At 50.7% G+C, this 15,835-nt stretch overlaps 1 protein-coding gene across 4 annotated transcripts in view; it reads right to left on the reverse strand.

Moving 5' to 3' along the window:
• Positions 1-294: 294 nt before the first annotated feature.
• Positions 295-15,835, reverse strand: part of VPS13D (vacuolar protein sorting 13 homolog D) — a 240,245-nt gene continuing 224,704 nt past the window's right edge. For all 4 annotated transcript variants that reach the window (XM_045777921.2, XM_045777920.2, XM_045777919.2 and 1 more), the window contains 3 exons: positions 14,199-14,330; positions 5,160-5,400; positions 295-3,336 (listed from right to left, as the gene is read on the reverse strand). In XM_045777921.2, the coding sequence (XP_045633877.2) occupies positions 3,205-3,336; positions 5,160-5,400; positions 14,199-14,330 (505 nt within the window). In that variant the 3' untranslated portion in view covers positions 295-3,204. The remainder of the gene's footprint in view (positions 3,337-5,159; positions 5,401-14,198; positions 14,331-15,835) is intronic.

Below are 15,835 nucleotides of genomic sequence, written 5' to 3' on the forward strand. Positions count from 1 at the left end.
ACGACAACTTCCACTCTCGGAGGCCTAGCCTGGTCAGTCACCTGAGTGGGGAGGGGAGGAGCTGCCCGCACAAAGCCGGGCTCTGGAGGACCAAAGTGCTGCTTACTCTTGGAAAGTCAAGAACGCTCAAGGCGAGGGTTTCTTCAGGGTGAGGGCTTTGCCCCAGTAGCACGCTTTCCTGGAGCCAGGGGAGAGGCTGCGTGTTACTGCGAACGTTGTAATATGTTTGGCATTTGTCACTGGCAATGGTTCTAGAATCTATGGAACACCAAGAAACCAGAAGAAAACAACCTGTCTGGGAAGTCAATAAAGCATTTTATTCCACAGGAAGAAAAATAACAACTCTGACGTGAGAAACAGATGAAAGAGTCTTTAACAGATTGGTGACTGTATGTAACCGTGTTCACACAGTAGAGAACCAGAGATTTTAATTCCAGGTTTTATCAAGCAGCTACTATGGTATTTTGAGGCACAGATGATGCTTAAAAACAAAGTGGCCCGCGAGCCTTCTGAACATCCAGGTGAGTCCCCGCCAGGCGCCAGGGCTGGTGAGGGGCCGCTCCCCCCCTTCGGTCAGCAGGGGTGCGGAGGCCCTCCCTCGGGCCAGCCCTCCCCGGGGGCGAAGCAGCAGCTCCTGCAGCCGGGGCCCTGTGGGCTGGCCAACTGTGCTGGGTCGGGGAATTAGGATGGCTTTTGATTTCTCCTTATCCAATTTCTCCTCATTCAATTTCTTTTACTTTTCTCAGAGAGAAACTGTGTATTTGGGACAGCATGAAAATCGGGAGAAATTATCATAACAAAGTCTCAGACATCACGGGCTAAACACCAATTTAAAAAGAAACGGGGCATTCAAGGAGCCAGGGGCAGGGCCTGCTTCCTTCAGAGCTTTGAATTCTTTCCTGGCCAAGCAGGAAACTCTGCCCAAGGCCCCCGAAGCCTCCCCCGTCCCCACCCCCGGGCTGGCGTGAGGTCGGTGAGGGCAGAGAGCCTGAGAAGCTCTAGCGTCTTCTCAGGCTCCTCCGGCGGCCAGGCTTGCGCAATCCACGGGGAGGGGTGACTATTTCTAGAGCTGATTAAAATTAGAAAGGAGAGGAGGGCATCGCAACACCTCTCACCCCGCGGGAGCAGCTCCGCACGGCCTCCTGCGTCACAGCTGCCACCGGGGATGAAGGCCGTCCGCTTCAGTCACACAAATTCCACTGACTTCATTCCAGAAAGCGACAGAAGGCTCAGTGAGGCAAACAATCAAGGCTTCTGAGAGTCTCATCTTTAAGAGATCGTGATCTCTGGCAGTGGGTCACTGATGGCAAAAACCACAAGGCAGAGTTGTGGGGCCCAGGTGGGGAGGCTGGTGAGGACCCGCGGCAGGTGATGCTGGGTCGTCCTGCTGTGGATCGTGCGTGAGCGGGGAGTCACGACTGCCCCCCAGCAAAGACAAACACGCTACCAACAAACCGAAACCCACCGCAACCCTTCACAAGCCAAGCGTCGATTTTGCAGTCCACCACCTTCGTGTCCGTGACGACGACACAGACCTGAGAGTTCAGGACGATCCGTGGGGACGCTACTCAGTGAAAGCTCTTGAGCATTTGTGCTGAAGCTCCCTTCCTGCTTCTTCGAAAACCCCCACGCACGCACGCATGCACAGGCACGTGCACGCACACGCATGCACGCACAGCGCGGAGGGACAGCGAGATGGACGGGACAGCCTCATCTGCGTCTTGGAGGCTTTGGGTCTCGAGTTATAAACACCAAAACCTTCTACACATCCGCTGATCCACTGACTCAGATCTCAGCGACGGAGACAAGGTCATAGAAACTGATGAGCTTTATTCAAATGCAAATTAAAAAATCACAAGGCTAGTCATTCATTCTAGAGTGAACCCCCCTCCCAATGTGTTTATTCCTTACAGAAAAGGGAAACAACAAAAACAAGACCCAGGAGGAAGAGGGCACGCATACCAGGTCTTGCTAACTGGCTGGAATTTAAAAGCAAGGACAAGAGATGTTCTAGCCAAATCTTGGTTCTGTGAAAAACTGACAAAACAGCTTTTTGATACTCAGATCTCACTCCCTTTTCTGAGACTTTCTCCCTTCTCGTCCGGTGTTACCATCCTTGACCCCAGGGCTGTGCACTTGTGGCACCTGCCTGTGGCTTTATCACAAAGGAAAGAGTCCTAGGACCTTCTCCCCGTTCTTGCCCAGAAAAGAGAGCCTTCTCCCTGGGGACTTCTGATAAGTCTGTGGATTTTTGATTTGTTAAAACAAATAGTTCTGTGAGATGTTTTTCCTTCTAAATCAACAGAGCCTACCAGTGTTTCAAACTGACCCTCTCTGATGATAACCCAAGAAAAACTTATAATGCTGGTGTGTGCATGGGTGCGTGCACACACACGTACACACACAATGCACACACAAACACACACACACACAGAGTAACAGAACACAATTTACCTCAAAGTTGGGTAAGACTAGTCAGGAGAAAGCCAAATAGATAAAAAACGAATTTGTGATAATCTAGGAACTACTTTTAAAATAGGGGTGGGAAATAAATAAAAGACGGGTTTCTGAGCCACTGTGCCACATCTCCTTCGGGGGCCAGCTCCGGCTCTGAGGCACCGGCTCCCCAATCCGAACTGGGGGCCACAGGATTCAAAGGCGCCCCGCCAGGGCACTTCCAACCTCACTCAGTCTTCGTTCCTGTGACTTCTCTAGTTTCCAAAACTAACACTGAACATTCTTCGGCTTTCAAGAATGCCTTTTTATAGAGAGTACCCTGAATTAGACGTGTAGAATTAGTGCAATAGAAGATCCAATATAATTTTATATTACTTTACAGTTAACAGACCTTTACACACATCACAGGCCCTGTTCAGAAATGCTTCTATATATTTACAAACACACAGTTGTACATATATACATGTTAACAAAATACAGGGCAATCTAAAAATTAGATTCATCTCAATACATTTTTTTTAACGTTATTCAACCAAAACCTTTTAAAAATTACTTCCCCATAATCTAAAGTAACCCTCCACCCCACCCACAAATTAATATGGTTTCCATTTGTATCCTCCCCTCATTTCTCCATACCGTCCTCCAAACCTTATTCTGGTTTTGCCTCTGAGGCCAAGCCGATGGGCCTTTCCTCCTGATCGATCTGGGGTCTGTGTCTGGGGGCGTCTCTCTGGCAGCTGGGATTTCTCAGGAGTCCAGCTCCAACTGCTCTTGATTTTCATTGAGTCTTAACATAAGTTGCTGTTCATAGTAAAGACTCTTTGCATAGTTTATCTCTTGTGATAACTTGACAGCAAGGCCCTCGGATTTCACATGCACCTGGAGAGCAGAATAGAATCAGTAACTCGCCCGGAGGTAGGGGCCAAGCAGATTACAGGATGTGGACACTTAAACTGGCCCAGGCATCGGCTCCCAGCCTGGCTGCACATCGGAACGGGATGGGTTTACTTTTTTTTTTTTTTTTTTTAAGTAAGTCCCCCTGCCCAGCGTGGAGCCCATTGTGGGGCTTGAACTCACGACCCTGAGATCAAGACCTGAGCCGAGATCAAAAGTCAGACCCAACTGAATTACCCAGGTGCCCCTGGTATGGGTTTACTTTTAAGAAAGGTTCCCAGGGCTTGCTCCCAGTGAAGGCTGATTCAAGATGTGGGGTGGCTTCCTGGAATCTGTATCTTTAACATACGCCCCAGGTGACTGGGTAGCCAAGCCACAGTATACCTGACATTTGGGACTCCCTGTGCGGGAGCAGCAGCCTCAGCTCTGGGGTGAGGGTCTGCTGAGGCTAGACAAAGAGCAAGAAGAAAGAACTGCACCGAGGGGATTCACCCATAACGTCTGGTGACGGTCAAAGAGGGAAGAAGGATCCTCAGACGAAAGCCTAAAGGCCTTTCTTATCAAGAATGCTTAGTTGTTCACTTGCCTTGAAAGGAGCAAAAGCATAGCTGGGCAAGGCTCCCACCGTCCAAAGAAACTTGTGGAAATACTCAACTTCTGGGTGTTAACTCTGTGAATCTACCAGCCCTGACTTAAGCCAACGACCCCGGGGGAGCCGGCACAAGCCAAGCCAAACCCAAGTGCATTCCTGAGCAGGGGAAGGTCGAGGGATTCCTGAGGAGAGAGGCTCAATAAGGTTGGTTGCGGTTTCTGATCTGTAGGGCGAGCCAGGGATAAGCAGGGCCATTTTGAATGGCCCATCGTTCTTGAACGCAGCTTGGAAAATCCTGGCATACCAGCTGAAAACGGAGCATGACTAACACCTCGGGTTCACGAAAAGCCTCCGAAGTCAGACTACGGCTAGAGGTGGTGAGTCTCCTCACACGTGCTTCTGCTGAGCCAACAGCTTCTCTGAGTGGAGGCGGCAAGCAGAGTGGTCTAGACTCCCAGCTCCAGGGTCACGCCACCGGGGCCTGAACCCCCGTTCCTGCCAGTGCTGGCCATACCACCTGGAGCGAGTCACCGGCCCTCACCAAGCCTCCATACCAGTCAAGGGGGAACAGGGACGGTATAACAGCAGCTAACCCCTCAGGAAGTACTTTGTACCTAGCCTGGCAGACAGCACGTCCTTAATGCGTGTTGGTGATTAATGGGGATGTTATTATTAAAAGTTCTGCCATGACAATGCCTTGTACCCTTTGGGGGCAACATATAAATCTTATTTATAAATATTTATTTAGAATTTACTGCGGGGAAGGGCCAGGCTAGCTAGTGCTTCTCTGCGCAGAGAAACAAGTCTGCCATCGCTCTATGGGAGGAACAACCGAGAAGCCCGTGCGTGCTCACAGCCAATGCACTGCAGCATCACGGGTTAGGAATAAAACACCCACGTGTCACGTCAGCAGGTCCTCGCACTCGCGAGAGCTGGCATTACTGCCCGCACCGCTATCGATGGGCAGTGGAGGCAGAAGGGCTGGGTCGTCGGGAGGACCGCGGCACCCCAGAGAACACACGCTGAGCTCCTTCTGTATGGAGGACTGAGAAGCAGTGCCCCTGGGGATTAATAACAGCCCAGCGTAAACCTAAAACGAACTCCCGGTGAAAAGCGCTCACACGCAGGGCAGCGGTGCTCCCGGGGTCCTTTCTATCTCTGCACCGCGGGATACACCTGCTCCGGGGCGACGCAGACAGGCCGGCTGCGCACTCACCATGGGCTTCTGGTGCGAAGGGCCAGGGATGGACACGCCGCTACTCGAGTTCACCGCCTTCTTGGTCACCTGCACGTACACCTTCCCGTGGTCTTTGGAGACGAGGCAGTGGTAGAGGTCGTCGTATTTGACCTCCAGGAAGATGGCCTCCCGGTCCACATAGTCCCCACTCTTCAGGAAGTACACGGCTTTGGAGGAGATGAGCACGCAGTAGCTGTCGATGTTCTCCACGGCTATGAAGCTGCCGAGAGAGGGGGGAATCAGGGCGGCGCACCGGGCCGAGCCTCCACCCCAGACGGCGGGGTCGCTGCTGGTCGCGGGGCCACCAGGACCGGAGGAGGCCCAGTGTGGGCTCCCGACCTCAAGGCCAGGCTCCCCCACGTTCACTGCACCATGAGCCTCGGTTTCGTTTGCAAATTAGGAAAAAAAGTGTCACTGCCCTCCTGGGGCTGACAGCACGGGGGCCCCGACACAGGGGTGCTTGAGAAGGGCAGCTCGTGACGACGGCCAACAGTGTCAGCAAGAGAAACAACTTCGCGTCGTCAGATCGTGTTGCGTGGGGGGGGGGTTTGCCGCGAGAGACTGTGGGCAGTTTAAGGCACAGAGGAAACGTACCCAGGCTTTGTCGGACACAACAGAGGAGCAAAATACAACGCTTTTCACGACTGACGAAGCAGCCGCTGGCCAGGGTCACTGCTAATGCAGGGGGAGAAACGGCGGGGAGGGGCGGGGATGGAGATGCAGGGGCGCGGGGGGCGGGGGCGACGCCTGGGAACAAAACCCGGTTCCCAAGCGGGAGGCTGGGTCCGCTCCCTCCCTTGTCGCGGCTCTCGGCTCCACACCTCAGCGGCCAGGAGCCCTGAGAACGCCACTGCATGTTCAGAACAGCCTAGAACGTCAGAAAGTGCTTTCTGAGGCCATAATCCTGTTGGACCAACGTGCAGCCGTTACTTGGAGGGGCGGTAGGGCCACTCGGAAAAACATCCCATTCCCCTTCCTCCACGGAGCTCCCCAATTTAAAGTGGAAATTTATGCACATCAGACCTTTCAGCTCAGCTCCTGAATGAAGGGCAGTGACCCTTGGAAACGGCCACGGCAGCTCTCCGGGGCCTGGCCGCCTCCGCGGTATCTTGTGACAGCCGGCCACAATGGGGCGGCCACGTCGAGGGACAGCAAAAGAGACCGGATGACGGCAAGAATACTAAGAGCTGACGACAGGCTGGCTGTCAAGCTCCGGCCCCCTGAGACTTGATGTCCTGAGAGGAATTTCCAAACTGTAGCCGTGGAGTCAAGGCTCCCCCTGGAGCTGTTTGGGGACTGGGGTCCCAGGATGGCTTTGTTTCTCGGTGGTGGTCACAAAAACGGCTGAAGGGACGGGTGGCCTGCCCGCCGGGGCGTGGGTCGCCTTCCGTTCAGCCCCGAGCCTAGGCTGGGCCCTCGCTCACCTGCAGGCTCCCAGATCCGCCCCTGTCCCTCAGCACACAACCTACCCAGCACCGCCCCCCCCCCCCCCGAGGGTTTCCAAGTTCCAGCTTCTCCACGAAGCCTCCCTGAAGTACTCTAAACCTTCAAAAGCACTGCCAGTCACGGACTTGGCTCTCTAAGCTGGTGGCAGAGTGGGGACCATGTGCTACACCCCCGTGTCTCCCCGAGCGCCCGCCACTACCGAGTCAGCCACCCCCTACATACCCCGTATCTGCCTGTTCCAGCTGCCATTTTAATTACAGCCTTGCATGACAAAAATTGGGGTTTATTGTTCTATTCTAACTGGTTGGCGAGGCCAAGAATGCAGACTTGTAAAGTCTCAATGCCCAAATTAGAAATACCCAGCAGCTTTCGGCGCGCAGGCCACTTAGCACAGAATTTCCCACATTCTAGGTTCTGACAGTATCAAGGGGGCAGCATTATCGCTTGATCACACTGCATGGAATCTAAAACAGCTCGTCCAGGGGGAAGAAAAGAGGAAACAGAGGGGGACAGACAGAAAGAGAGAGAGAGAAAGGAAACAAGCATCCTGACATAGACGGGAAGCACCACAGGGCCAGAACTCGCTGAGCAACTGGCATGAACGCTGGAAACGGCCTGTGCTTTCTGAGCCCAGGTGGGCTGGGCGTGCAAGGGCTCCCAACGGAGACCCTAAAGTTGGCCGCCGCAACTGGGGTGAGAGCAGGAATGTGCATTAGAAATCCAACTGAGGGGTGCCTGGGTGGCTCAGGCATCTGCCTTTGGCTCAGGTCATGATCCTGAGATCCTGGGATGGAGCCCCGTATGGGGCTCCCTGCTCAGTGGGGGGTCTGCTTCTCTCTCTGCCCCTCCCCCTGCTTGTTCTCTCTCTCTCTCAAATAAATAAAATCTTTAAAAAAGATAAATAAAAATTCAACTGAGTTTATTTCCTTTCCTCTGGTCCAGCACGGGATGGACCTACCCCATGACCCTTGCCCCCACTCTCACCCGTTGGGCACCTGGCGTGGCTGACGCTGAGGCACAGCCTCTAGAAAGCCAGGCCCTTCCATCCGGGCAGCTGCCCTCACACCCGGGCCAGGGTGGCTGACATTATTAGTGCGCTTTCCATACTGGAACACTTTTATAGGCTTTAAAATAGACTCCTTTCCAAGATGCCACAGACGGCATAAGTCCTCAATCCGGCGACAGCCACCGCGGGAGGAAGGGTGGCTCTGAGCTCAGAGGCTCTACAGTGGCACTTCGCACACAGGAGGAAACGCTGCCAGGCCGGGCGACTCCAGGCAGGCCAGCTGCTGTCCCGGTGGCTCCATTTCTTCAACTGACAGACGTGATGCTACCCGCCAGGTTCTTCACCAAGTAGCAAAGTCTGAAGAATTCATGGCCAGACCTCTGTTCTGTGACCAGGGGCCCCGTTCATACCCTGAAGCCACCCCAGGTAATAACACTCTTTGAAGTCTTTTCGAATCAAAAGCAGATCAGAGCCAATGGTACAATCGAGCGGAGGAGAAAGGGAGAGAGTGAAGCCATGGCTGGGGCACCGGGTCCCCTAGCACCGACTGAGCAAGAACCCAGAGGCTGACTTTGCAAACAGCTCCTCTCCCTTTTCTTTCTGACGCTTCTCTGCGCTCTTACCACCGACCATCAACGCTTTGGGTTTCGTCGTCGTCATCATTTTCTTTTTCACAAAATCTAGAAACCACATCGAAGGAGGATTACAACGAAGCTCTAGCCTGGGGGTCTCCTGCTACGGAGACAGATCCCAAATGTGTCAGTCGTCTGTGAGGGGAACCACAACTTGGGGTGACTGGGGAAGCAGGCCAAGGTGCGCTCTCGGGCCTTCCCCTCCGCCGGTGGCGCTGTCCTCTGTCCCTTTCTTCTTCAGAGCCACAGCGCTTCCGGCCTGTCCTGGCCATCCAGCTGCGGAAGCTGCTTCGCTCGAGAGGCTCACGGTTTGCTCACACAGCGGCGGCCCCAGAGCCGCGACTGGACACTGGGCTTCCCACTGGTCATTCTGGAACAACCCCGTTTCACGCAGGGCTGCTCCTGGCCCCCAGATGACGGGGCTGCAGTAAAACCTCACGGGATGGCACAGGAAGAAAGCCAACGTGGTCTCAGGTGGGTCCTGAGCGCGTCCTTCTAGCCTGTGACCCATTAAGAACGCAGAGGGAGGGAGGATGCGGATACGCTCTAGCCTTCAAACGCGGGGAGCTGGGAAGTCAGCCGCTATCCCGGTGATACAGTTTAGGCTGGTGTAGAAACTACCACTGCTTCTCTAAAAAACAAGATTTTCAGACTTCAGGTAAAACTTTTACTTTTCAGTTTCCCTTAAGGAGAGAAAGGGCAGTCTGACCTTGGGATCAAGGTCAGAAGGTTTCTTCTGGGAGAAAGGAAGGCTGCGGCGCATGACTGACATCGTTCTCCCAGACGACAGGGGCTAACAGTGGGTGACTGGCAAGGTTGGGTGACACAGAGGTAAAACCCACTCTCGCTAACAGTACCTCCCAATCACGAACAGCACGGGGCGCTCACAGCCACTCACCGCACCACCACCACCGACAGTGACAGCCACCCGGCAGAGGTCATAACGTCCTCTCCAAGTCACATGGCCGGCATGCCTCCAGAACCAGCCAGTTCTTCCCCGGAGACACACTCAATTGATGGCGGCCACTGCTCTTTCCTCCTTCCGTTGAGACAGATGCTAAGTGACCCTGATGGGGGGAAGGCCCTTGCAAGTCCCCAAACGCTTGCATGAGCAGGCTGGAGAACTGAGTGCTCCTCTAAGCGGCCACGTGGAAAACAGGTTCAGGGCGGAATGGTCCTTACGGAGAGAGCAATCTGCCAAGCAACGGTTCTCCCCCCTCTTCAATTTGATTTCTTTCTTTTCCTCCCACTTCTAATTTTTGGCTTTATTAACTCTATTTTTGTATATCTATATTCTCCTCAGTTTTAGAGTCATTTCAAAATCAGGAAAGTTCTGAGTCATCCTGTTGCAGAAGTGCTCCCAGAATACCCCCCCCATGTGTCACCCCTCTAAGTCCATCTGTGACCCCCACGTCGGTGTCTGAGCCTGGTTCTCCACCCACACACATCCTACACGTCCTCACGCTCAGCACGTGCTCGGCAGGGCTGCTCCTCCTTCTCCAGTCCCCTCCTCCCTCAGCCCTGCCCGGTGCACTGGGCGGCCTCTCCAGCCAACCGCAAGGCAAGAAGCCCAGGGTCACTCTCACCCCCTCCTCACTCTGATTCTGTATTTAGTCAGCGTGACTCGAAAGGACGCTGATGCCACCTCCCAAAATACCCTCGATTCTGTCCCCCCTACTCCTGTTCACAGACACCGTCTGTGTTGGGGCCCCTCCACCGTTGATGTGGATCACGCCCAGGGCCCCTACTGCCTTCCTGTCTCGTCTCTCTGACTCTGATCCGTTTCTCTGCTGCAAGGTTACGTTTTGCACACGTAATTCTGAGTGGCGTCCTCTTCAAAATCTCACCACTGCCTGCAGGGCAGGTGAACTCGGTACGGCTCTTAGGATCACTTTTCCACACGGGTGCTGCCACCCCACTTGGCGGACCCCAACCGTCCAGAAGTGCCAGGAGCTCTGTCCCTCTGCCCAGCACCCTTCTCTGCGTACGGGGCTTTCGCTCTTCTCTGCCGGGCACAATTCTGCTCATCCTGCAGGACCAGGCCAACTGTCCATGGTCTTCCCCGGCTCTCCAAGCATAAATTAATCACTTCCCCTTGAGGCCTCATAACACATGGCTCATGCTTCTATTTTAAAAGCAATCATATGTTATAGATAGTTGGTAATACGGTCTGCTTCCCCTGCTAGACTGCGAATTTGTCAAGAGAAGAGCAAATTTCCTACTTGTCCTGGCACAAAGTAGGCTTACGTGTTAGGTAGGCTTACAAATTGACAGTGAATTAGGTCCAGTGGAATTTGCCAGACCACATGCAACTTTGTATGTTGGATATATTTCACCCAGTAGTAAAGTTACAAAATTCTCTTGGAACTCTTGATTTAACTTATTAAAGATTTAATCAAGCCATTAACTTTTTATCAGCATAGCTCGCTAATCCATCACACACAAGTTTTTATTTAGGGGCATATCGAAGAATGTCCAATTCCCTAAGTGTCAATGGTTATTGACAGATTATTATCTGGTTTAGAAAATGGAAGCTAATGCACTTTATCCCATTCCTCAAAAGGACCTGTCTTTTGTTTTTGCTTTCAGACTGTATATGTTACTATAAGGTTTATTTTGATGATTCTGTGCTGTTAGAATCAATACTATAACCCGTGCTCTAAAAAAATTTCTGATTTCTGTCTCTAACTGCCATTTGTCAAGAAGGATAGACAAGATCGAAAATACCATAAGCAGTATGTTTACAAAGAGGGCAAGAAGGGAAAGTTTTGCTCCTGATTTCATTTCTTCTTGTACTCTCAATGTGCTGACCGCGTGTGTGAGTTTCCTGCATCAAACACAGAAAGAACTTTGGCTGGTGGGTTTACAGGCTGTTTTTCTTTTCTTTTTTTATACTTCACTGTATTAAAAAAAAAAAAACCTTCATAAATGTTATTTTCTGAAACTACATTTTGAAAATACAACCCAGTTGTCAAACTCCAGAACACAGTATCAGGTCACGTGGGTGGCTCACAGGCACCCATTTTGATTAGGTTAAGAACCACCCTAATGCTTATAATATTGGTGTGTCACTTTGTGATGAAGTGTTAGAAATAAAATAGGAACTTTCTTTCTTTTTTTTTTTTTAAATGAAAATGATGTCCCTGGCTACAGATTAGATGCTAGTTATAAGGAAAAATTAATTTAATCAGATGGGACAAATTTTACTTTAACATCATCTTAACCCAGGATCCTATTTCAAAACCCAAACTGAAAAGAATGGGAAGCAATGGTAACTCTGCAACATATCAGAGAGACACTCGATTCTTCTGAAACTGAAGCCTTTTCAGCAGGCCAGACCTTAAATCATATGTCAGTAACTATCTTTTTAATACTAATTAATTAAATAAAATGAAAAATTAAATGAAATTTGATCTGGGAGAAAAAAGTTGAAGTGCCCATGGCACTGGGGACTTTGTGGGGTTTTCACTACATCAGGAAGTAATTACACAACATTTTCCAGAAGTGAAACAGTGAGTCGAACTGGAAAAAAATGTGGAAACATTTAGTTAGAACAGTAGAGCAAGGTATTAAAGACCCTTTTAAGGGGTTAACTCTGAAGGAAAATATGCAAATAATTAGGTCTTTAAATATGTTTTTAATTACAATTCTAGGATAAAAGTCAGAGGTATAATTTGGCACTTGTGTGCTTTTCTTGAAAACCCCTTTCTTGCAAAGTGATGATTCTAATGTTCACGTCACCGTGAAGACCCAGCCTGACAACCGAGGATACTTCAGAGAAACATCTGCCCGCCTCCTTGATGACTCCTTCCTTGTACCCGAGGAAGGCCACGGTCACGTGCTTTCCCCAACATTCACTGGAGAGATTTAACCCACAAACGTGGGTAGCGACACACGGTTTTCATCTTTCGAGTCAAAACTCATTCATGCCAATATCTTTCCCCCGTTCATATGAACGTCAAGAGTTTCCTGAAATCGATTTTACTGACTTCAGTTTGACTTCAGTTTTCAGCCATACGTGGCTCTGTTTTCCATGTGCGTGCCTCACCGGGAACAAGCCTGAGCTAGCTGTACCACACAAATTCTCCCTCGTGTTTTTGGCGCGTGTCATTCTACTGAAAATGAATTTTGTAAGGGCCAGGGACGGTTCAAATTGAAGAGGGGTGAGTGGGGGAGGAAATTAAAAGCACAACGTACAGTAATTTATAATCTCAACCTGTGACCAAAAAACCTCCAAAAGATGGCAAAGCGAACACATATTAATAGACTGCTACACCGCAGGTCTCCAGCTATCATTCATTCAACTAATATTTACTGAGTGCCTACTATGTGCCAGGTCCCGTTCTAGCCGCTGAGGACGGACTAGTGACTGGAACAGACAAAAATCCCAGTGCTGCTCCGGCTGCCATTCTAGCCCTGCTAGACCTGCGGAATGACTGTCTGGGCCTCTGATTCAAGTTCCACCGGCAAAGTGGCATGACAGGCAGCTGTGCCACCAAATCCTCCCCAAGGAGGCAGGAATGGAAAGTCCTCCCCGGAGTGAAGCTGCCTGGGGATTCTGGGTATTGCAATGGTGATCAGAGCCGGGCCTAGACTTCAAAAGCGGAACATATTCGAGAAGCATGCTGTGGACAGAACTGTGTCCCTGCAGAGTCCTTATGTTGAAGCCCTATTTGGAGGAAGGAATTAATTAAGGTTAAATGAGGTCATAAGGGTAGGGCCCTGACCCTACACGATTAGTGTCCTTATAAGAGACACCAGAGCTCTTGCCTGCACGCGCTCGCTCTCGGCCGTATGAGAACACAGCCAGAAGCTGGCCATCTGCAAGGCAGGAAGAGAACCAGGAACCAAACTGGCCAGTGCCTTGATCTTGGACTTCCCAACCTCCAGAACTGTGAGAAAATGGTACTTCTTGCGGCAGCCCGAGCTAAGGCAATATAATACACCTCTATCCTCAAGAGACCTTCCAGTAACACTGCGGGGGGTCTGGCTTACACGAAACACATCCAGGAAGAAGCCGTCCTATCCAGTAAGCAGCAAATGATTTCTGGACTTAATTTTTGATGCCTCCATTCAAATACTGCTACAAAAATAAGAGATGAGGTCGGCTTAACACGGTCTCTAATAATGACAATGAAGGCTATCCTGAACTCACCTCTGCTTCAGACACTCCTCCATCAACCCAAAAATATTCACGGCCCTCAGAACCCTCTTTTTTTCTTGCTTTAGCTTAAAGGAGATAAATAAGCATGAATTTAAAAGAAATTAAGCGAGCATTTTGCGACTCATCAGGCATAACCAAACGCCTTCTCCGGACTGGAGGGTTCGAACAGCTACTTCAGTTACAGAGCATTTTCTGATAAAAGGGTCTCCGCGGAATATCCTGAAATAGTGATATACTGAATCCTATCATATCAACTTGGAATAATTTCACTAACTGAAAATACTCCAAGACCCGAGGTATGTAAGGCTTAGCATTCAAAGAGTAACAAAACAATGTTTTAAAGATTGCTTTTCTAAAATTTTCAGCTACTAGTTGCTTGCCATTTGATTGTTTTCCTTCACTAGGCATTCTGCAGCAAACAGTAGAACACCAGAGCTCAAGAACGTTTTACACAGAAAAAAGCCTTAAGGTTGAGAACGTGTGACTCCTTTTCCTCTCTCCAAACTAGGAAGAGACGGCCATTTTTGAGAAACAAAACACTGAGGTCCCACTGTGGGACTCAGTCTGAGAATCGCTGCTTTGAGTAAGAGACTTCGGACAAGTAGTTATACCTACACATACAGAACGTTTGGGCCAAGGAATCTCCGACAAGTTCCAAAGTCTAAGAGGCACAATGATGCTCGGAACAAGAGAAACTTCTCGGACTCAGAGACAGAAAAGACAACGAACTCAGCGAGCCAACACGGCCGTTTTCCCACGGCTCCACTTACAATTCATCTTGAATGTTGTCCGTTAGTTTGAAGAGCTGCTCCTGCCCTTCGGCCTGGCTCTCAGAGTAGCGGGGAAGCAGCCCCTGGGGCCCGGTGCAGCAGCGCGGCTTCCGAACCCTCTGGGCTTGAGTCCTGCATGGGGAAAGGAACACCAAGCAGGGAGGTTAAGTGTGATGGTTCAAATGATCTCCCTTCCTCATCTGAAAGAAAAAGCACGATGTCACACAAGGCAGACTCCGAATTTAGCGACCGGAACTAAGCTGCAGCACCACCTGTGAATGCACTAGGAGGGAGCCGTTTGAGACTCCAGTTTTGCTGTTTATTTTTTAAAGATCTTATTTATTTATTTGAGAGTGAGAGCGAGAGAGCATGAGAACACAGAGGCAGAGGGAGGTGCAGACTCCCTGCTGAGCAGGGAGCCCGATGGTGGGGCTCGAGCCCAGGACCCTGGGGCCATGACCTGAGCTGAAGGCAGATGCTTCACCAACTGAGCCACCCAGGCACCCTGAGACTCTAGTTTTTTCGAGAACCCTGTCTCTGCCATTTTCTGACTAGGCAACCATGGACAAGCGAGTTCGCTTCTTTAATGCCAGGGTCTAGTTTTCTCCGTAAAATGGGAGGACACGTTCCTCACAGGACGGCTCGTGGAGCCTGTGCTGGACAGGATGTGGGCTAGCTACCAGGGATGGCTCCTGTTGTTGTTATTACTGAGACTTGGGAAAACCCCGCTTTTCTAGGAATCTTTGGGAGAGGCGCCTCTGGACTTGCAAGGGCCAGGAAGAACAGTGAGGGAGCCTGGGCATCTAGGAAGCACATGTCAGGCTTCTGGACTTCTTTTAGGAGGAGCTCAGTGCCTGGGCACAGGGCGAGGGACACAGGAATCTCAGGAGGGCGAGGAGAGGCTCCATGGACTGGGCCCAGGCCACAGTCTGGGATTCTGCAGCGGCTGTAACTCATGCCACTCGGCTGTCGGTTGCCCAAAGGAATCTGCTTTGCCATGGCTTTCAGGGTAGGCTGATGTTGTCTTTTTCCACAAACCATATACAGGGTAATTGATAAGTACTTTTCGGTGTTTTCCTAGAAACAGGAGTCCATATTTGTCTTGGAAAGGCTGTGCATATTTCAGATGACTGATAAGAGTGTGCCGGGTCTGTCCTCGGCCTTGTACTCGCTGTACTTTTCATTATTTGTTCCTGGATTCCACTGAAGCAAAACACCCCTCTCTAGACACAGCTGACAGAGAGGAATAAGGCTTGAATCACTGCATCAGAACCATGTACTAAAGGTAGTGTAGAGACTTACTTGCAAAGGCACCAAAGTGCCTGGGTGGGCAAACAGGGGTAGTAATATGGACAGAAACAGCCAGAAACTTGCCACAGGCCACGCACGCAATGAGGCAGTGGCGAAACTGGGACATTGCAAAGTGCTCCTGGACCCAGGTCAACACTCTGCTCTGGGCCATGGTGCATTAAGTCCCATACCTGGTTAATGTTTGATACGTGCTGGAGAGCCAGAAATCCAGTGATAAATTTTTAAAAGCTCAGGACTAAGGATGCCCTAGATACCACTAATTGAGCTCTTCAAGGGTGATGTAAGGAGACGGTCAAGAAGTTTCAATGGCCTGTACTAAGGGAATG

Source organism: Ursus americanus, chromosome 33, assembly GCF_024610735.1.
Source record: "Ursus americanus isolate L20-20 chromosome 33, mUrsAme1.1.p, whole genome shotgun sequence".
Classification (NCBI taxonomy): domain Eukaryota; kingdom Metazoa; phylum Chordata; class Mammalia; order Carnivora; family Ursidae; genus Ursus; species Ursus americanus.